This window comes from Rousettus aegyptiacus, unplaced genomic scaffold (assembly GCF_014176215.1).
Source record: "Rousettus aegyptiacus isolate mRouAeg1 unplaced genomic scaffold, mRouAeg1.p scaffold_m13_p_5, whole genome shotgun sequence".
Classification (NCBI taxonomy): domain Eukaryota; kingdom Metazoa; phylum Chordata; class Mammalia; order Chiroptera; family Pteropodidae; genus Rousettus; species Rousettus aegyptiacus.
Window position 1 is genome coordinate 30292384 of NW_023416308.1, and position 18571 is coordinate 30310954.

An 18571-nucleotide genomic window follows, 5' to 3' on the forward strand; every position below is an offset into this window, starting at 1 on the left:
GGCTGAACACAACACCTCCCCTACTGCTCCTCAGATGACAACTGAATCATGACAGCTTTTGTCATTAAAAGCAGTGTGTAATTTTGAGTTCCTGTATATTGAACAGGTGTAATATTATATATGTAAAAAAATTCAACCTCTTTTACACAGAAAAATTTTCTATATGTTCTTTGTTCCTGGCTCAGGGGCACCGAGTGCTTCTATTTTGGCAGTTAGGTACCATATGCTGCAGAAACAGGGAGAATGTGTTTCGTTTTAGCTTTGCCTATCCCCACGAAGCCCTGATTTCAGCCTTCGGTTGGTTTTCTGGCAGCACGTATTCATTCCTCAGCAGTGAAAGCCGACATGCCGCATTAATGCTGCTTGAATGTGAATGTGTGGAGCCATCTTTATACTGCAAATAAGACTCTCAGGTGACCCCAGATCAATGGAGTACTTTTTTGTATTTCTAGGCTCTTGAATGTAAAATTCCTGGGGCTCTCTTCTTATTCTGAACCAGAAAGAAAGGCTTGATGAAGGGTCTCCTATTAGCTCTCCTCCCTGGGAGAATTACTAGATAATTTTAAAAACGCTTCTATTTTCTCTGTGGTTTATAAATACAAATTGTATTGACAACTCTTAGGTGGTGTGACTGTCAGGAAGTGGTCTCAGCTCTATGAAACCAATAGAAAAATGCTACCTAGCTCCACTATTCTGGCACAGCAGTGGTACTCAGCGTTGGCAAAGCGATTTTGCTTAATGGAAATGAATAATTTTCAGAGCTAGATTCTAACAAAATCTGTAGGTAGGGTTTTAGCAAGTCCCTCTTGCTGCTATAACTCAAGCAGCAAAGCTGCTTCTGCCATTAATTCTTAGCGCCTACAAAGTATACGGGAGCTCTAACTGCTACTGCATCGGTGCTTTTGTGAAGGTTGGAGACTTATTTCTTGGATGTGCACAGGCTTCCAAATAGGAAAAGGAGTGTGCATGCATGGAGTGGGGATTTCATCTCTAACACAGGGAGACTTCCCAGGAACAGAAATAAGGACAACTGAGTTATTTGAATGGCAATGATGAACACAGTTCTGTCATTGTTAACATAGCTTGAGTAGCTCAGGCACATAACACTGCGGATGCACTGATGGTCTTTAAAACAAACTAGAAAGATCTAATTGGTACTCCTAAGAAGGTTACAGTGTAGGGGAGAAAGGTAAGAACTATACGGCTTACTTCACTAGTGGTGTTGCGGAAAGGGGATGGCAGATTTTGCCAGGACAGTCGGCAACCAGCTATTGAGCCTATGCTCTGTTCTGACAAGTGTGATAACAGCTCATGCAAAATGGTACAGGACATAAAGTAGGAGCAAGCACTGGAAGAAGTGTCACCACCCAGGTCTCAAAAGAGTGGTTATGTTGTAGTTGGCTCAGGGAGAATACTCCAGGGAGAAGGAACTGCCTGTGTAGACCCAGGTGTGACAGCCCAAGGCCTGCTTAGAGAACAAGGATAATCAGATACTGGTGGCCCGCAGCTTGTGGATGAAGGTGGGTTTGTGAACGTGGCATGGAGCTGGCTCACACAGAGGCCGTGTTGCCCAGCTCAGACAGACGCTGGAGTCTTGACCCTCCTCTAATGCTGAAACGTCAGGATACTGGAGCAGGGCAGTCACCTTACCAGATCTTTAAACAAATTTACCTCTAAGTGACATAGGGGAAAATAGCTAATAAATTACAATAGTTAGCACTTACTTTGTACCAAGTATTACGTTAAGGACTTAACAGAAATGATTTCATTTAATCCTGACAACTCCCCTGAGGTCAGTACACTTGTATACCGTTTTAGAGGTAAAGAAACTTGAGGTTCTTAGAGTAGTGTCTACAATTAGTAAGAGGCCCAGAATTCAAATCCAGAGTCTGATTCAGAGTCTGGTTCCTACAATCTGCTCTCCTTCCTGCCAAGGGTGAACTGGAAGGGGAGGCCCTAAGTGGGAGACCACTGTGATAGGTCAAGGGTGAGATGAGCAAAGACTTTAGAGAATGCAGATATAGTAGGAAGATGGCAGTGACAGGACTGAGTGATTAGATGTGCAGAAGGAGTTAATGATGCCTGGCACTTCCAGCTTGGGTAGAGCACTGACGTGGGTGGGAGTATAGAAGGAACGTGTTGAGGAGTGGAGGGAATGAGTTGGTGAAGCATCTTCAGGGAATTCAGGTGAGGTACAGTAGCAAAGGGAGGACTGAGGAGGAAGGTCTGAGCTGGAGGTGGGGGTCCCTGGCATACAGGCAGTAACTGAAGACATGGAGTGAGCAAGAAGCCAGACAAGTGAGCACTAGGTGCCGAGGGGCCAGCAAAGCAGTCTAAGACAGGGAGTGGCAGAGAAAGGAACTCAGGAGACCATGGACATAAAGAAGGAGGACTGTGTCTTAAACACTGTCATCCTATAAAAAGATAACATAAATTGAAGCCTGACTGAAAGGGCTGCTGGATTTGACAGTCGCTCTGGTACTGATAGAAGAGACTGAATGAAACCATAGCAGAAACTCAGTAACTGACCTTGCTCAAGTGACTTTGATGTTTGTCTCTTCCTGGCTTTTCATTAACTGTGCTGTTTCCCTCTTTACTCAGAGACCATCAACGATGTCACCTTTGAAGCAGGAGTCAGCTACATAGGCACACCACGGACTCCTTTTGCAGTCAAAGGCAAGTCCCTTCCCGTCAGATAATGTTATCTGCTCTGGAGTTCTGGGAAATCTGAATTTGTTTATGTTTGACTCCCTTTCAGAGAAAATGGAAGCCCAGAGTCAAGGAAATGACATTTTATGTTTATCATTACCTGATAAACCGTAAGTTAACAAAGTGTTCCTTTTGAGGTGGTTTTTGTCAGTTTTTTCTTGGTTCCAGAACGATTGTATCTTTTCTTTCCCTAGGCCTCCACAGCCTCAGCAGTGGAATGTGAAGTCTCCAGCCAGAAATAAAGACAACCCGACCCCGAGTAGGAGGTCACTCCGAAAGGCCCCTCTGAAAACAGCCAACTAAAAGAGCGCATTGCATTCCAGAGTGTTGAAGGCAGGAGTGCAGGAGGACACTCTTCTGCGTGTGAAAGGCAAACATACTGCTCCCCTCACTCCCAGGGATGCTCGCATTATGTAATACCAGAGCTTGTCCTGTGATTCCAGCACTAACTGTTCACCTGCGTAGCTGGCGATCTTCTAAATTTCTCTTCTTGAACTATGTGGCATAAAATTGTAAAACAGGGAAATGCTTTAGCTATTTAATATTATAACTTTACTCCTCTGGAAGTATCAAGTTCATTCTGATAAGCTATATTCTGGTCCTGAAGGAACACAATACATCAGCTTTCTTTTCTATAAATCCAGCCTCTATTGGCTGATTTGAATTCCTTAGTTTCCCATATCTAATGATAAGATTTCGATTGTAATATTTTTTCTATTCTTATTTATGAACTGCAGATTTTTTAAAAAGTGTACAGCTTTCTAAAATGGACTAATAAAGGTTAAGCGTGAGTTCAGCATGAGTAGTCAACAGAATCTATTTTCAGAACAGGGCTTTTATTGGTAGCCATTTAATTTACATAAAGTGCTTAAGAATAATAAAACCCAATCTTCCTTTTAGGAAAAAAATAAGTCAGTTGGTCTTAAATAAAGGTTCAGTTCATCTGTCCCCCTGCCTTTGTCACCAGACAGAAGCTGTCTGCCTAACAGACCATCCCTCTTAGTATATAAATATAGTCCTGCTTATGCAAAAAACTGCTTCTTGTCTTTTACCCCAAGTGGCACTAACACGGATTTGTATTGATCATCTGTTAAGGACTGTTCCCACAAGGGAATAACTTTATAGTCTCTTTTGTTGACACCATTAGTTAACCTTATAATATGTATATGTTTTGTCCAAAAATGACCGGCAGGAAATTCAGTTGGTTCATTTTTTAATCCCCGTACTACAAAAGCAAAAGTGTAGGGTTGTCGTGTCAGTGTGTTTTTAAGATAAACATGGTAGTTGGATTTGAAGGGTGGAATGTCATTGTGATCCACACCCCACAGCTCTCCCATATGTGAACTGTGACGTGTGGACACATCATTGGGAGAGGGAGTCATAGAGCTGCGCTTGAGTAAACACACTTATCACCAACTAGATGGTGATGGCAGTCTCTCTGTAAACCTGGGACCATACTATTTTTAAAGTGTACTTGCGTAACAAACTGCTAGGAAGAACAGGTAACCCCAACATGAAAGTAAATAAGAAAGAAATAATGAGGCGAAGTATATTTTTTTTTAAAGCTTTTATAAATGAGGTTTAACAGGTATCAACTTAGGGGTGTGTTAGTACAAGTCTGTAACATCTATCTACAGCAACAGCCACACAAAGGCCACAACAGCCTTGTATAAGCCTTGAGTCTTTAGTCACATTCATATCTGAAAAAACACATGAATGTTCCTTTTCTGTCTACATTCTTACAGTATTAGGCAACTACTTCCCAGACTCTACATTTCACTTCTCTCTTCTCTGCCAGACCCTGTTCATATGGCACTAGAGTGGGAGGTTTTAGGGCATAAGAAGGGAGACAAGAAGGCTACTCTGTCACTGTGACAACCAAGATGGAGACTGGTGTTGATCCCCAACAATTAGAGAAAGGAGATGCTATCCCTTCCTACCAAGAGGAGGTGAAGATGAAAGGAATCTTAACTCTAAGCATTCAAGACAAATGCAAAAGAAGATAGGTACCATTAAGCAATTATGAAGAACTGCCAACTGCCTCTGTCAAGTAGCCCATGGCAAAGTAGTTCATCTAACTTAAAAAAAAAAAAGTCAACTTAAGTCTCAAGTATTTAATTAAAAAAAAAAAACTCTCAAAGTATAACAAATTAAGACACTGAAAGTTTAATCCCAAAATGACTATATCCTTCTACATAAAAACCTTCCTCTAAGCACACCATGGAATCGAAGGCATTCCTCTGAGCAGCTCTTCGCTTCAAACCGCTTCACGTCGTCAGTTAACAGAGCAATGTATCTGAGGCTAAGGACATCTGCTCTTGAAGAACAAAGGTTTCTGGATGATGTTTCTAATGTCCCCCATAAAGCGAGCAGTGTCTTGGGCAGATGAAAATTTTAGAATTGAAATTGGAAAACCGCCTTTGATTCAGGCATTCCTCCCTTGCCGTCAGGCTTCTGCCCTGCCTGCACTACCTGACAGTCTTCAAAAGGCTGGCCTGCCTGCCACCACATACGGTTCACTGTGAAGTGAATCAGAACCTGCAGTGTCTCAGTGCTTTCTTAATGGCAAAGAGGAATAGTGGAATTCATTTTCTTTTAAAAATATTATAGGTGACAGATCCGATTTCAAAACTGCCTTTGGCCCCAGACAGTCTAATGAACTACATCAGTAATATGAACTTAAAAACCAAATGGAGTAGCTGTTTTGTTTCACGAGCCCTCCATAACCAAAAAGAGCTGTGTCCCAGGAATGCCATACGGAGGAGACCCATCTTTCCTGAAGTTTTCACCTCAGAACTGTCCTGGCTTAAGCCGAGTGCCTGTGGCACATAAACAGCATATTAAAGCTAATCAGTATGCAAAGCCACAGTCAGAGCATCAAAGATGGAAGGGGACATGCTGGCCAGCCTTAGGAGTCAGTAGCCAATACCCATTTACAGGGCATGTGACTCTACCCCAGGAGTTGACTAACACGGTTTGCACATGTATGTCTAAGAGCTTCTGGGTGGTTGGTCTTTGGGCATAGGTAGTTTTAGTAATCTAAGGAAGAGGTAGTTCAAGGCTAACCTAAGAGCTTATGTTTCTTTCTGAGAGATGCAAACAGATTTTGACATTACCCAACTGGAATTTTTTAAGGTTTCCTAAGCAACAATGGTTTGGTGTACAGACAACATAAGTTCTCTTGGGAAAAATGCTAAAGCATGTGGAAAAAGGAATGTTCCAGTAAGCCTCCTTGACAGGATTCCTGGGGTTAAGATACTCTTAATTATGACATTTTCCAATTTAACACGAGGAGCTTGGAACTCCTACCTTAAGTTGAACTTTTTAAAAAATAGGTTATTTAACACTGTATGACAACATATTTACAGTTTAAATAGAAATTTTCAATAATCAAAATACATCTTTAGCAAAAATTTAGAATGTAAAGTTTTATAAAATAAACACCTATAGAAAAGCAGAATATTATTTTAGTACCATTTCAGATTTAGCCTAAGATAGAAGTTTTCCTTAAATACTGAAACGCTCCATGGACAAGCAGGGTTCCCTACAGGTAAGAAGGCCCCTTCTTTCAATAAGCAATTTACCTTATGGATTTTGGCTGTTGTTATAAAATGCTGATCCAAATCGATTCTCCAAGGCGGACATACAATACTGATCGACAAAGCCTTTAAGAAGAAATGGTGCAGGGTTGTCTGTGAGCCTCTGTGACACAAGGTCATTGCATAAAAAGCCTCTTTTCTGGATTCACTGATTCAAACTCTGCAGCTGCAGGGTTTCAAGCTGGGAATCACACTGCCAACCCCTACAGCTACAATGTCACCTCTCATGTGGGGCTCACGCTAGCTGATGACAGCGAGTGGCAAATACACTCCCAGGCCCACAGTGCCCAGCCCAGCAGAGTCTGTGGGCAAGAGTTTAAGATCACCCTAATGCTCAGGAGGGAGTCAGGCCAGAGACTGGGAATCAGCTTCAGTGAACTCATTCAATCTCTTTTCCTTGTGATGACTGTGCCCATCTTGAGGAAAATTCTTTTATTCATGTGCCTTGTTAAAAAGTAAGAAGTAGCGGTCAACTTTGGCCAAAACAAAAAGCTTTTGCACAAGTGTCTAGCTCTGTCCAAGTGCACTTCGCTCCAGGATGCTCTCGATAGAAGTTTCTAGTAGAGGTATTGCATGTGCTCTCAGCCACACCATCAGATTTCAGATCACAAATGATGACTTATGTCTGAAGTCGCCCTGCAAGGCCAACACAAAGTTAGAAAGCGCTCATCCTCTACCAATCAATGGGGCCTAGTAGGACAGTGGGAAAGGAAAAATGGTGGTCAAATCAAACGTACAATTTCCCTGAAGAAGAAAGTGACAAAATATCAGATAATCATTCTTAAGTAACATCAAGAGCTTGCAACTGTAAATGCCATTGACATGTACACATGTTGCCGTGAAAGGCTAAAGGGCTCAGGGTCTGGAACATAATTTGGAAATCTTTTTTTCTGTGGGACCCACTTGGTTTCCAAGAAGGAATGTCATTTCCCCTGCTGGGAACACTTTGATTTCTAAATGACATTTTGATACCTAAATGACGTTTGCTCAGTTCCCTCACTCCATACCTCCTCATTTGTCCTGATATAGTTAACTCCATCTGGCTTCCCTGGATTCTTGTAACTGTGAAAAAGAAGAGAGTAGCTCAGTGACTACTGCTTATCATATTAATGGCAACTTGAACTTTCTTTCTTTTCCCCAACTAAGACAGGCTTACCTTTCCCCATTCTGTTTACTACTGATGAAGTAACCACGTCTGTATGCACAACAGATGCCAACTGTTATCAGGGCCAGCACAGCTAGGACAACCAGAACACCTCCAATAATTCCACCGATGTTCAGGTCATCTGGATTAAAGTAGTTGGAGGGAAGAGATGATACACACTAGCCGTTCTTACAAAAGACCCTGACCCCGCTGTGTCCCCTCCCTCCCTCTATCCTCTCCTTCCCACTCTGCCCCTCATCCCTTCCCCGGCCAGAAGAAAAAAGTCTTCTAGAACACACAGGACACTGTAACCCCTGATCTCACTTGTAAAAAGTACTAAGAACTCTAGAGTTCAAATGCTGTTATACTTAATACTGTATTAAAAAGGGTTTGGCATTGTAGAAAAGGCTTAAAAATCCTCTGGCTAAGTCCCTGAGAATACTATTAATGGCAGAAATGAATACTATAAGACAGAATTAGAAGCCAGGAGTCCCCAGGAAGAAAAAAAAAATCCTAATATTCAGGGCTTCCCTTTGCTGTGGATTATTTGGGGGAAGAGGGCTAGTTTCAAGCAGTAAGAAGTACGAGATGAGAACATGACCTTTTACTCTACTGGCTGCCTGGCCTCATATCTACAAGCCTTCTTAGTAGAAAACCCTTGACTCCCTTTTCTCATTTCTGTATTCTGGACAAAGGTACGCAGTCACCTTCAGTGTGAGGGCACTTGGACTGTTTATGACAGACAAAAACGCAGTGGAAAATATGCAGGAGATATATCAACAAAAGCCAACTTGGAAGTTGTTAAGTGTAGTGGTTCTCAAATGTGAGTGTATGTTTAAAAATCAAGTTGCAATTTTGATTTGAAGATCTCAATTCCCAAGCCCCCTCCCTAGAGATCCAAAAGGTCTGGGATGAAGCCTGGGAATCTTCCTCCTACCCTAGAGCAGAGTTTTCCAAATTTGCCAGATGAGAAGAATCACCTGGAATGCTGTTTCACACAGACATTCCTGACCTCCCCTAGAGACTGATTCCATATGTTGGGGGGAGCGGGGATGGGGCAGAATCTGAAAGTGAAACAGTGGTCCTAAATGATTCTTATGATCAGGCACATCTGGGAAACACTGCTCTAGGGAGTGGCTGCACCTAGGGAGGAAGGAGGGACTCAAAGAGTTCCCCAATTGTTTTCTGACATACCTCTCTGCCCCTCTCCTGGCTGATCACCACCCCCCTTTCGATTCGACACCCTAGAGATAGCAGCATCACAGAACAGGGTAAGTTACTGGGGCTAAAATTCGGTACTTTGGCTTGCTGCAGAATGGTTATAACTAGATAAATGTCTGAAGACCTTACACAACCTTATGTTTTTATCAATTACAAAAACAATGGAGTTTATTAAACTCAGTTAAAAGTTACATGATTAGCCATGTTTCTAATACCAGAAGGCTCTAAAAACATCTATTTTGAGACAAACATATTGCAAAGACCATTTATTAGTCATTTAGCTGTTACTCAGAACTTTCTCATCTTTCCTTTCAATGTACCCAAGTGGATTTTGGTGAATCTAGTCATCTCCAGAAGAAAACAGAACAGTTGTCTAAACGGATGGTCTAATACTAAATTTAAAATGTTCTATTCACTTGCCAGTCTTCAGAGGAAATCTTTTCAAAAAGTAACTCACAGACTTCCATCTCCTGCTCCTCACACCTGGCTGAGCCGGCATCGTTGGAAGCAATGCAGTAATACTGCCCAGAGTCCTCCTTGTGAACAGCGCTAAAAACCTGGTTCAGGAAATTACAAGGAAATAATGAAACCAAGTGACAGGGCAGACCTCTAAGGGGGTAGGAGAAAAGAGTCTGCCCCCATCAGTCAATCTGCTAAGTCCACAACATAGTAAACTGTCTGCTCATCTGCTCTTGGTTTCCCTGCAGCTTCCAGGTCATTGTCAGGTTCTTTTGATATTCTTCCCTGACACTCTTGCCTAAGGGGTTCTATGTCCTGAATAATAGAACTGTTTAGGCATATGGAGATATCAAAGCCTGGCAACACCCAGAAGGAGAGGCTGAGCTTAACTTTTATTCAAGTAAAAGCACTCTGATAATGATTGTCCTTCAAGCAACACTTTGGCAGTAGGAATACAGAGGATCCTATTTTAACCTGGCTCATTACTCCACAAGTTGGTTATACCACAGATAAAGAGATCCAGATGTAGTAAAAGCCTGGTATGATATGCTGCCAGGAGCAGTCTGTTCTGTATGCATGGCCAGTCTGATTTCACCTTTTCCTCACCCCTTCCCACCATGGCACCTAGTTTATTTTGAAGCAAATTCCAGATACATTTTATCCACAAATACTTCAGTATGTATCTCTAGAAGATATGCATATTTTATCAGAATTACAATACCTTTATTATGCCTGAAGCAATTAACAATTCCTTAATATCATATATCCAGTCAGTAATCAAATTTCCCTAATTAACTCATGAGTTTTACAGTCAGTGATTCAAATTAGGACTGTTCTTCTGTACAATCTCTGGTGTGAATTTTTAGCTCCCATCTTATAAAGTTTCATTGTCTCTCCTAATACCTGCTCTTTCCACAATAGTTTCCCCTTGTCCCAACACGGACATTTCCATCCTTACCTCTCATAAGAGAACTTACCAGAGTGCCTGTCTCAGAGTTTAAGAGAAAAGAGGAATTTCGAAATCGGGGATTGGCTCTGGAGTTTGTGGGCAGCAGCACGTCGTTGCGATACCAGCTGTAGTAAGGTGGGGGGTAGCCCTCGCTCTCCTGGCAGTGCAGCGTCGCCGCCTTGCCTACAGGCACAGCCTTTGGGACTCTGCACACGGGAGGTACTGGCTTCACTGTAGGAGAAATACAGGCTGGTATTTAAAATTGGCAATCTGGCTCTATTCTTATGGAAGCCCATAGTAAATCTGCCCAAAATGAGAAAGCTGGCCAAGGGATTCTGCACCACTGCCATCCCCATGGTCACGCCTGCAGACTGCGATCTGCTGCCTGAAATCTGTCCCGTAGCTCACTCCCTGCCCCTAGTGTAATCCCACAGCAAGTTTCTAAGGCCTCCACCTCCCCGAGGAGTGCCTCCTACAGCTGGCACAGCAAAGTGGCAGAGGCTCCACTTCCCTTTTCACTTTCTACCAGCTCAAGCATTCTCTCAGGTCTCAAAGCTCTCCCTCCCTAAAGCATGTGATACCCTCATGGATGCAGAGAAAGAAAAGAAAGAAAAGAAAGAAAAGAAAGAAAAGAAAGGAAAGAAAGGAAAGGAAGGAAAGGAAGGAAAGGAAGGAAGGAAGGAAGGAAGGAAGGAAGGAAGTAAATGGAGAAATGACGGAAGGCTGCTAATTGGTCGGAGGACGGAAGGAATGCCTGAGTTCCTCCTTCCTTCATTCAGTCCTTCCTTCCTTCCTTTTCTCCTTCCTTCCTTTCCTTCCTTTCCTTCTTTCCTTCTTTCCTTCCTTTCCTTCTTTTCTCCTTTCCTTCCTTTCCTCCTTTCGTTCCTTTCCTTCCTTCCTTCCCTTCCCGTCCCTTCCTTCCCTTCCTTCCCTGCCTTCCCTTCCTTCCTCTTCCTTCCTTCCTTCCTTCCTTCCTTCCTTCCTCCCAGCCGCTAGGGTACTTTTTTTTATTTTACAGACGAGAGTCATGAGGCCTGAAAGGGGGGGCCATGTTTTAAATTCACATGAGTTCCTACCTTGTACAGTTAACTCAATGACAATCTCGTCAATTGCTTTGCGATCATTTCGAGCAACCACCTCACAACGATAAAGGGCTGAGTCTGTCCGGGTCACATTCCAGATCTTTAGAGAAGTTTTCCCCAATAGTTCTGCACGACCTGCCAAATCTCCTATAGAAAAGAAGACACAGGGCACTAGAAGATTCTTTAAAGATATCTTTGCCACTTGAAGAAGGTAATTTCTGGGGCCAGCATTTGATGCCTCAGTAAGAAGACACAAAAAGAGTTATATTCCCCTTCACTTGACTTTCGTAAAAAATTAAAAACTTTTGTGCTTCAAAGGGCACAAGTAAGTGAAAACACAATCCACTGAATGGGAGAAAATATCTGCGGATCATATATCTGACAAAAGACTAGTATCCAGAATACAGGAATATCTCGAAGCCACTGTAGATTTGGTTCCAGACCACCAAAAAAACATGTAACAAAAAAAAAGCAAGTCATAATCTTTTTGCTGGTAGAGAGTCTTGCCTTCAATTTGTAAAAAACACAAGATTTGTGAAGTGCAATAAGGCAAATCACAATAAAACGAAGCGTGCCTATATATAAAGAATTTGTAACTCAATAACAACTAGACAAATAACCTAATTAAAAATAGACAAAGGATTTGCATAGATATTTCTCTAAAGAAGATCTTGCAAATGGCCAATAAGCACATGAAAAGATGCTCAACATCTTTAGTCATCAGGGAAATGCAAAGCAAAACCACAGTGAAATACCACTTCATACCCACTAACTAGGATGTCTAGAATCAAAAAGATGGACAGTTACAAGTGTTAGTAAGGATATGGGGAAATACACTGCTGAAGGAATGTAAAATGCTGCAGCCACTTTGAAAAAAAGTTTGGCAGTTTCTTTTAAAAACCATACATATAACTACTACATGATCTAACAATTGTACTATTGGTCATTTATCCCCAAGAAATGGAAATTATGTTCACACAAAAACCTGTACATGAATGTTCACAGTAGCATTTGATAACAGCCAAAAGTAGGAAAAAAATCAAATGTGCATCAACTGAGGAATGGACAAAAAATGCGTCCTATCTACAATGGATCATCAGTCATCCATATTTTTAAAAACGAAGTACTGATACATGCTACAACATGAATGAACCTCGAAAGCAATATGCTAAGTGAAAGAAGTCAGTCTCAAAGGATCACAGACTGTATAATTCCATTTACATGAGGGGTCCGGAATGGGCAACTCAATAGAGACAAAGTAGGTTAGTGGCAGCCAGGAGGTGAGTCGGGGTTGAAGAGATGATGAGTGACTGCTAATGGGCATGAGGTTTCTTTAGGGGGGCGGGTGGCTCATCAACATCTTCTGGAATTCGACAGTAATGATAGTTGTACGTCTGTGCTGAATATACTAACCACCACTTAGGTAAATACTTTAAAAGAGTGAGTTTTACACTATATGAATTATATTTGTTTTAAAAAATTTTTAAACATAAAAAGAAACAGTAACTCTTTTCAAAAAAGCATGAAAAACCTGGAGAATGACAAATAGGAAAAATATGACACAAAAAAGTAGAAACTAATTATTACTTAACCTGTTGTTTAGTGACAAGTATAAGAAGGATTTATATAAAAACAGCCAAATGCTTATGACAGAAGATGAACATTTTCAAAGGCATTTTCGAAGAGGAATGAACCTCTTTGTTATCCAGTGGTCATTAGTAGAGGATTAGGAAAAGGGTAAATAAAAATCTATCAGGATGCTTTTGGTATAGTCCTGGGTTAAGTCAAGAGAAAAGGCCAAGTAGATTCAAGTTTTCCTTCAGCACTCATGTTTTGTGTGGTAAATACTCTCTCTGTCCTTCCAGCTAAGAGTGAGCTGTTTAATTTCCAGAAACAGAAAGTTCTTTGAAAAAATTCCCATTTGGTTTCTCTGATGATCAAAATTGCACGTACAGGGTTTATCAGGAGCAGCCTAAGTTGCCAGAGAAAACAAATTTGTTTTCTAACAGTAACATTTCTATCTCTTCAAAAATAAGAGGTTGGGGAGGATACTGGTGGGAAAACAAAACTATTTTTAAGAGCCTATGACTCCAGATATTAAGCAGAAAGCAGAAAAATCATGAGTTTAGGCTGTTTCCACAAAATCTCTTTCCCATCTATGAAACTGTCAACTTCTCTGAGAACTCTGTAGCCACCCCACCTATAACTTACCTGCATCTGTACCTCAGGTTTACTCCTTCTCTCCTCTCAGAATGAAGGTCGTGTCCCATTTCATGTCATCTGTAATCACCTTCTCTCCCCCCTTCGTCAAAGTCACAGGCAACTCCTAGTAATTCCTCCTCTTTATTCTCTACACTGCCTAGACCTTAGCTTAGGCCACTAGCTCCTCCCTCCTGGATTCTATAAATTCTGAGTTGGTATCCCTGCTCTAAGTATTGCCCATCTCTAATCTCTTCTCCACAAAGCAGCTAATTCAGTTTTCTTGGAGCCTAAGTGTAACCATGTCATTTCTCTCTTAAAATCTTTCAGTGGACCCTTAAGAAACTGTCCATTCTCATCCGGCATTCACTGCTTTCTTGTTTGGCCCTGGCATACCTCCCCAGCTTCATCTGGCATCCTTCCTCCCACCCCCTCTCTCTCCAAGCCCCAGCTAAGAAGGAGCACTTGTAGTTTCTCTGATAAGCCAAGCTATCTTTTGCTTCTACATCCTTATTCACAGTATTCTTTCTTGCCCTAACTAGCCTTTCTTCACATCTGTGCCACTTCTGGAAAGCCTTCCATGACCACCTGTCCTGCCCCTACTTCATGCAGTCTGAACGCGCCTTGTGCTTACTTCTGCTCTAGCACTGGGATAACATCCTGCTAACTGGTCTAGCGAGTGCTTTCTCAATGCAGTGTGCTTGCACACAGTAGCTGCTCATTGAATACTTGTTATCTCTTTGCTGCTCCTGGTGATCCTGCTGATTAATTCACTTAACTCATATCACTAATGTCATGGATAGTGATAAGAAGGTCTAGGAAAATGTTTACTCTGATACCTCATAAATATCAGTTGCAGAAATAAAAATCCTAACTAATGAACTGCTACTTATTGAAGCTGGGTGACAGGTACAGGGAGGTTCAACATGCTATTCTCATTACCTTTACGTACCTGAATTTTCTGTAAGTAAAACAAAACAAAACAAAACAAAAAACCAGTCCTAGCCACAGAAGCAGGAGCAGTCCGGGGAAAGCCTCTGGCCACAAGTACATGCCTGGGCCTTGTGTACAAAGGAGAGGACTATAGGATCATACCCTGTATTTTGTTGTCAAAAAATACATATGTGGTTTGGGCATCCTGAATTTTCTTCCATTCAATCCGGGGGTCATTTGTCTGTGAATCCGTAATGATACAAGACAGCTCCACACCTAATGAGCAAAAAAGGAAAAAAGAAAGAAAAGAAAAAGGAAAAAAAGAAAGAAAAGAAAGAGAAAGGAAGGAAGGAAGGAAAGCAAGAAAGAAAAAAAAAAAGAAAGGAAACTTTAGTAAAAGTGGAATAATTTTAGGTTCATTTTATACCCAGACCTTGGAAGATATCTCTAGTTTTAGAGAGGAATTTTATGCAAATTAAAAATCTAGTTGTCTCCAGGCTCTAAGAGACTTTAAGAAAAGATGAATTTTAGAAAGAAAAAGAATAAAGATGATTAGCAAGAAGCCTTACTAAACAGAGTACACATCCCCTTAATATTCCACTTATGTATCAGAAATTTCTTTGTTATGTAAGCCAGGGCAGGAACCAGATTTGAGCCGATACAGAACCTGCAGAGTTCCCTGCTGGCCTACTGAGGCACTGCTGCACTGACACGCTTGCACATCCAATGCCCTGTTGAGTAGCCACACACTGGAACATCTCTATGGCACTGTATGTGGATATTAGGACTGAGTTGGTTGCAAGACTACTGAGTGTCCATTAGGTGGTGCCCGTTCTCCTAATACATAGTCTCTCTTGTACTTACTTTCGAATTCCTGTACCACTGGGTTTCGGTTGCTGGATTTGAGATTCACAGCCCCTATCAAGCAGTCTGAAGGGAAAAAAAAAAAAGAAAAGTAAATCAGAGACAATGCGACTCTAAGACAGCAAAGAACCCTTGGACTGAGGTCAGGTTTTTCGCTTCTATGTAGGCTACAATCACTATCCACAAAGGATGGAAAAATATTATATTCCAAAACGAAGTCTCTTAGATTCAGCAAGTTGACTGCCTTCTCTCAGTCTGACCTTCACTGGAAGGAACTAAGAGGGAGAGAAAGTTCTGAGAATCCACTTTCCTTCTTAGTCCCAGAATAAAGCCACATAGAGATTTAATGACTTTTCCTCAAAGAATTTCCTTCTTGCTTGGAATCACCGTTAATCCTTTCAATATCTATCATTTGGACTACGGGAGCCTTCTTCTTGTCAGCCCTTCCTTCTGCCTCTCCCCTCTCTCTCCTCTAGGCTTCATATCCAGCAAGGCACTCTCGGTGGATTTGGTACGGTGCATACTCTTGGCCAGGTACTTTCTTTCCTCTTTAGGATGGCGTCAACACTGGGTACAGTTATCAACAAACTAAGAGACTGGCTCCTGAGTTAGCCATGTATCTAACCTAGCAATTCTTATCCATTAAGAAATGAGAAATATAACAACATGGTGACTTTCATAAAGCTAAGTTGAATGAAGCTAGTGATGAAATCAAGATATGCTATTTGCACAGTAATCCCTTTCAAAACTAGCATCTGACTGTTGCGACAAAGTTAGAAATCAATTTATAATGGTCTCAAACTGATTTCCTTGGAGAAAAGAACAAGTAGGTACATTGATCACCTACAAAATGTCATTCTTCAGCTACTTGGTCCCTAGGAAAACATGCCATTCCCAAAGAAGGCCTTCATACATAAAGCCCTTAAAAAGGCCTGTGGATCTTAGATGACTATACCAGGTAAAAAAAAAAAAAAAAAAAAAAAATGCGCAGAAATACTTATTCTCTAAGCTGCTTTCTAATTCTTTGCATATTTGATAGACTGCAGGTCACGACAACCCGTTTTCCTTTTTTAAATTGTATTAAATGGTTCAGTTACATTCCGATATACATTTTGATCCTCTTTCTTACTTAGTAGAACTTCATTAATTTTAACAAAAGCCTCAAAAAAATCTAATAAAAGGAATGAAAATCGTAATGTACCTGAGTTGCTATGAGTTTCTAAACCACTCACGAAAGGTTGTAGAACTCGGGCAAGTACAGATAATGTTATTTTGTTTGAGTTAACCATGGGGTATTCCTTTTGGAGGCCAGAAATCCTATGCATATGTGGCACTTTCTATTTCTCCTTCACTCTGGAAGCTCCCAGTGACCCATTAATAGAGAGTAATAGATGATGCTCTGAGTATCTACCAAGGCCACACAGTTCCTTCTGAGGAAAGTGACCATAGACATTCATAGCATGATCATTGTAATTTAGATGTTGAGACACCAAAGCTCTGGTTAAAAATGACCATGAACAGGAATCGGCCATCGAGACCTCAGAATAACTCATGAGAACTTTGCTCAACTAGATATAAGACAACCCAATCTGACCCTTTCTTTTAAGAGGTATGAAGCTAAGAGAAATTAGAGAATGAATTAGAGAGTTTATATAGTCACCAGAGAAACAGTTGGAGTATAAAAAATAAACTGACTCATCAAAATGGTAGAAACACTAGAGTTGGTAACAGATGAACTAGAGGACAAAAAAGATGACACTAAAGTTACTAGAGGACAAAAAAGATGACACTAAAGTTACTCTAGTATCTGCAGCCACGTCAAATTTTCATCAAGGCCAACTAAGATATATCCTTTACAATAAATCTCTACAGTAAACTAAGCCAATTTGTTTCTTACAACCAAAAAGAAGCTAAGGTAACACAGCCTGAGATAATGGAAATAATCACCTCTTTTATCCCTCTACTCTGCAGCAGAAGTGAGTATTCTATACTCCTTTATGACAGCTTGCCCCGACCTCTTTCCTGCCCAACTACCCTACATAAGTTTCACAGGCAGCTGCTCATGCCAATCCTAGAAGACAATATGTATCAAGAAGATTTAAGAATAGACAACAAGTGAAGTTTCAGCTTAAGGGATTATTTATAACAGCTGAGCCCTATGTCTGATAAGGTCCCAAGCTGAGAGTCCTTCCTCAGAATTCTCATCCTATTTCTAAACAATTCTTAAATTTATAAATATTCTATACAAGCATACCTCAGAGATACCGTGGTTTCAGCTCCAGACCATCACAATAAAGCCAAAACTACAATAAAGCGAGTCACACAAATTTTGTGGTTTCCCAGTATAGATAAAAATTATGCATATAGTCTATGGCCATGCCAACCTGAACAAGCTCTACCCCATCTGATCTCGGAAGCTAAGCAAGGTTGGGCTTGGTTAGTGCTTGGATGGGAGACCACCTAAGAAGACCAAATGCTGTAGGTGTAAAAAATAAAAAAATAAGGGACTGTAAGCTGACAAGGTCCTTGCAATCTGTGAGGTCAACCAAGGGTTGCCTTGCCTAAAAAAAAAAAATATATATATATATATATATATGCATACACTATAATGTTGTCTATTAAGTATGCAGTAGCATTGTTTTTAAGAATCATGTACATATCTTAATTAATAAATACTTTATTACTAAAATACTTTATTACTAAGCTTTTTGCTGGTGGAAGGTCTGGCCTCAATGCTGATGGCTGCTAACTGATCAGGGTGGTGGTTGCTAAGACTGGAGCAGCTATGGCAATTTCTTAAAATATGACAACAATGAAGTTTGCCACACAGACTGACTCTTCTTTTCACAATTTCTCTGTTGCATGTGACACTGTTTGACAGCCTTTTACCCACAGCCATACTTCTTTCGAAACTGGAGTTAATCCTCTCAAACCCTCCTGCTGCTTTATCAACTAAGTTTATGTAATATTCTAAATCCTTTGTTGTCACTTCAATAATCTTCACAGCATCTTCACTAGGAGTAGATTACATCTCAAAAAACCATTTTCTTTGCTTATCTTAGGAAGCAACTCCTGATTCGTTAAAAGTTCCACCGTGAACGTGCAGCAAATGCAGCCACGTCTTCAGGCCCCACTTCTAATTCTAGTTCTCTTGCTCTATTTCCGAAGTTACTTCCCTCCACTGAAGTCCTGAACCCCTCAAATCCATGAGCATTGAAGTCAGCTTCTTCCAAACTCCTGTTAATGTTGATATTTTGACCTCTTACCATGAATCACAAATGTTCTTAATGGCATCTGGAATCATCAATCCTTTCTAGAAGGTTTTCAATTTATTTTGCCCAGATTCATCAGAGAAATCGTGATCTATGACAGCTAGAGCCTTATGAAATGTATTTCTTAAATAAGACTTGAA

General features: G+C 40.9%; 2 protein-coding genes across 4 annotated transcripts in view; one reads left to right on the forward strand and one right to left on the reverse strand.

Moving 5' to 3' along the window:
* NCAPD3 (non-SMC condensin II complex subunit D3) overlaps window positions 1–3508 on the forward strand; it is a 54642-nt gene extending 51134 nt beyond the window's left edge. For both annotated transcript variants that reach the window (XM_016156504.2, XM_016156503.2), the window contains 3 exons: window positions 2602–2676; window positions 2759–2819; window positions 2904–3508. In XM_016156504.2, coding sequence (XP_016011990.2) covers window positions 2602–2676; window positions 2759–2819; window positions 2904–3012 — 245 coding nt within the window. In that variant the 3' untranslated portion in view covers window positions 3013–3508. The remainder of the gene's footprint in view (window positions 1–2601; window positions 2677–2758; window positions 2820–2903) is intronic.
* Window positions 3509–4261: 753 nt separating this feature from the next.
* The window catches only part of JAM3 (junctional adhesion molecule 3), a 61196-nt gene continuing 46886 nt past the window's right edge, over window positions 4262–18571 (reverse strand). For both annotated transcript variants that reach the window (XM_016156506.2, XM_016156505.2), the window contains exons 2-9: window positions 15160–15225; window positions 14458–14571; window positions 11158–11310; window positions 10110–10312; window positions 9131–9230; window positions 7465–7594; window positions 7316–7370; window positions 4262–6944 (exon numbers count right to left, since the gene is read on the reverse strand). In XM_016156506.2, coding sequence (XP_016011992.1) covers window positions 6909–6944; window positions 7316–7370; window positions 7465–7594; window positions 9131–9230; window positions 10110–10312; window positions 11158–11310; window positions 14458–14571; window positions 15160–15225 — 857 coding nt within the window. In that variant the 3' untranslated portion in view covers window positions 4262–6908. The remainder of the gene's footprint in view (window positions 6945–7315; window positions 7371–7464; window positions 7595–9130; window positions 9231–10109; window positions 10313–11157; window positions 11311–14457; window positions 14572–15159; window positions 15226–18571) is intronic.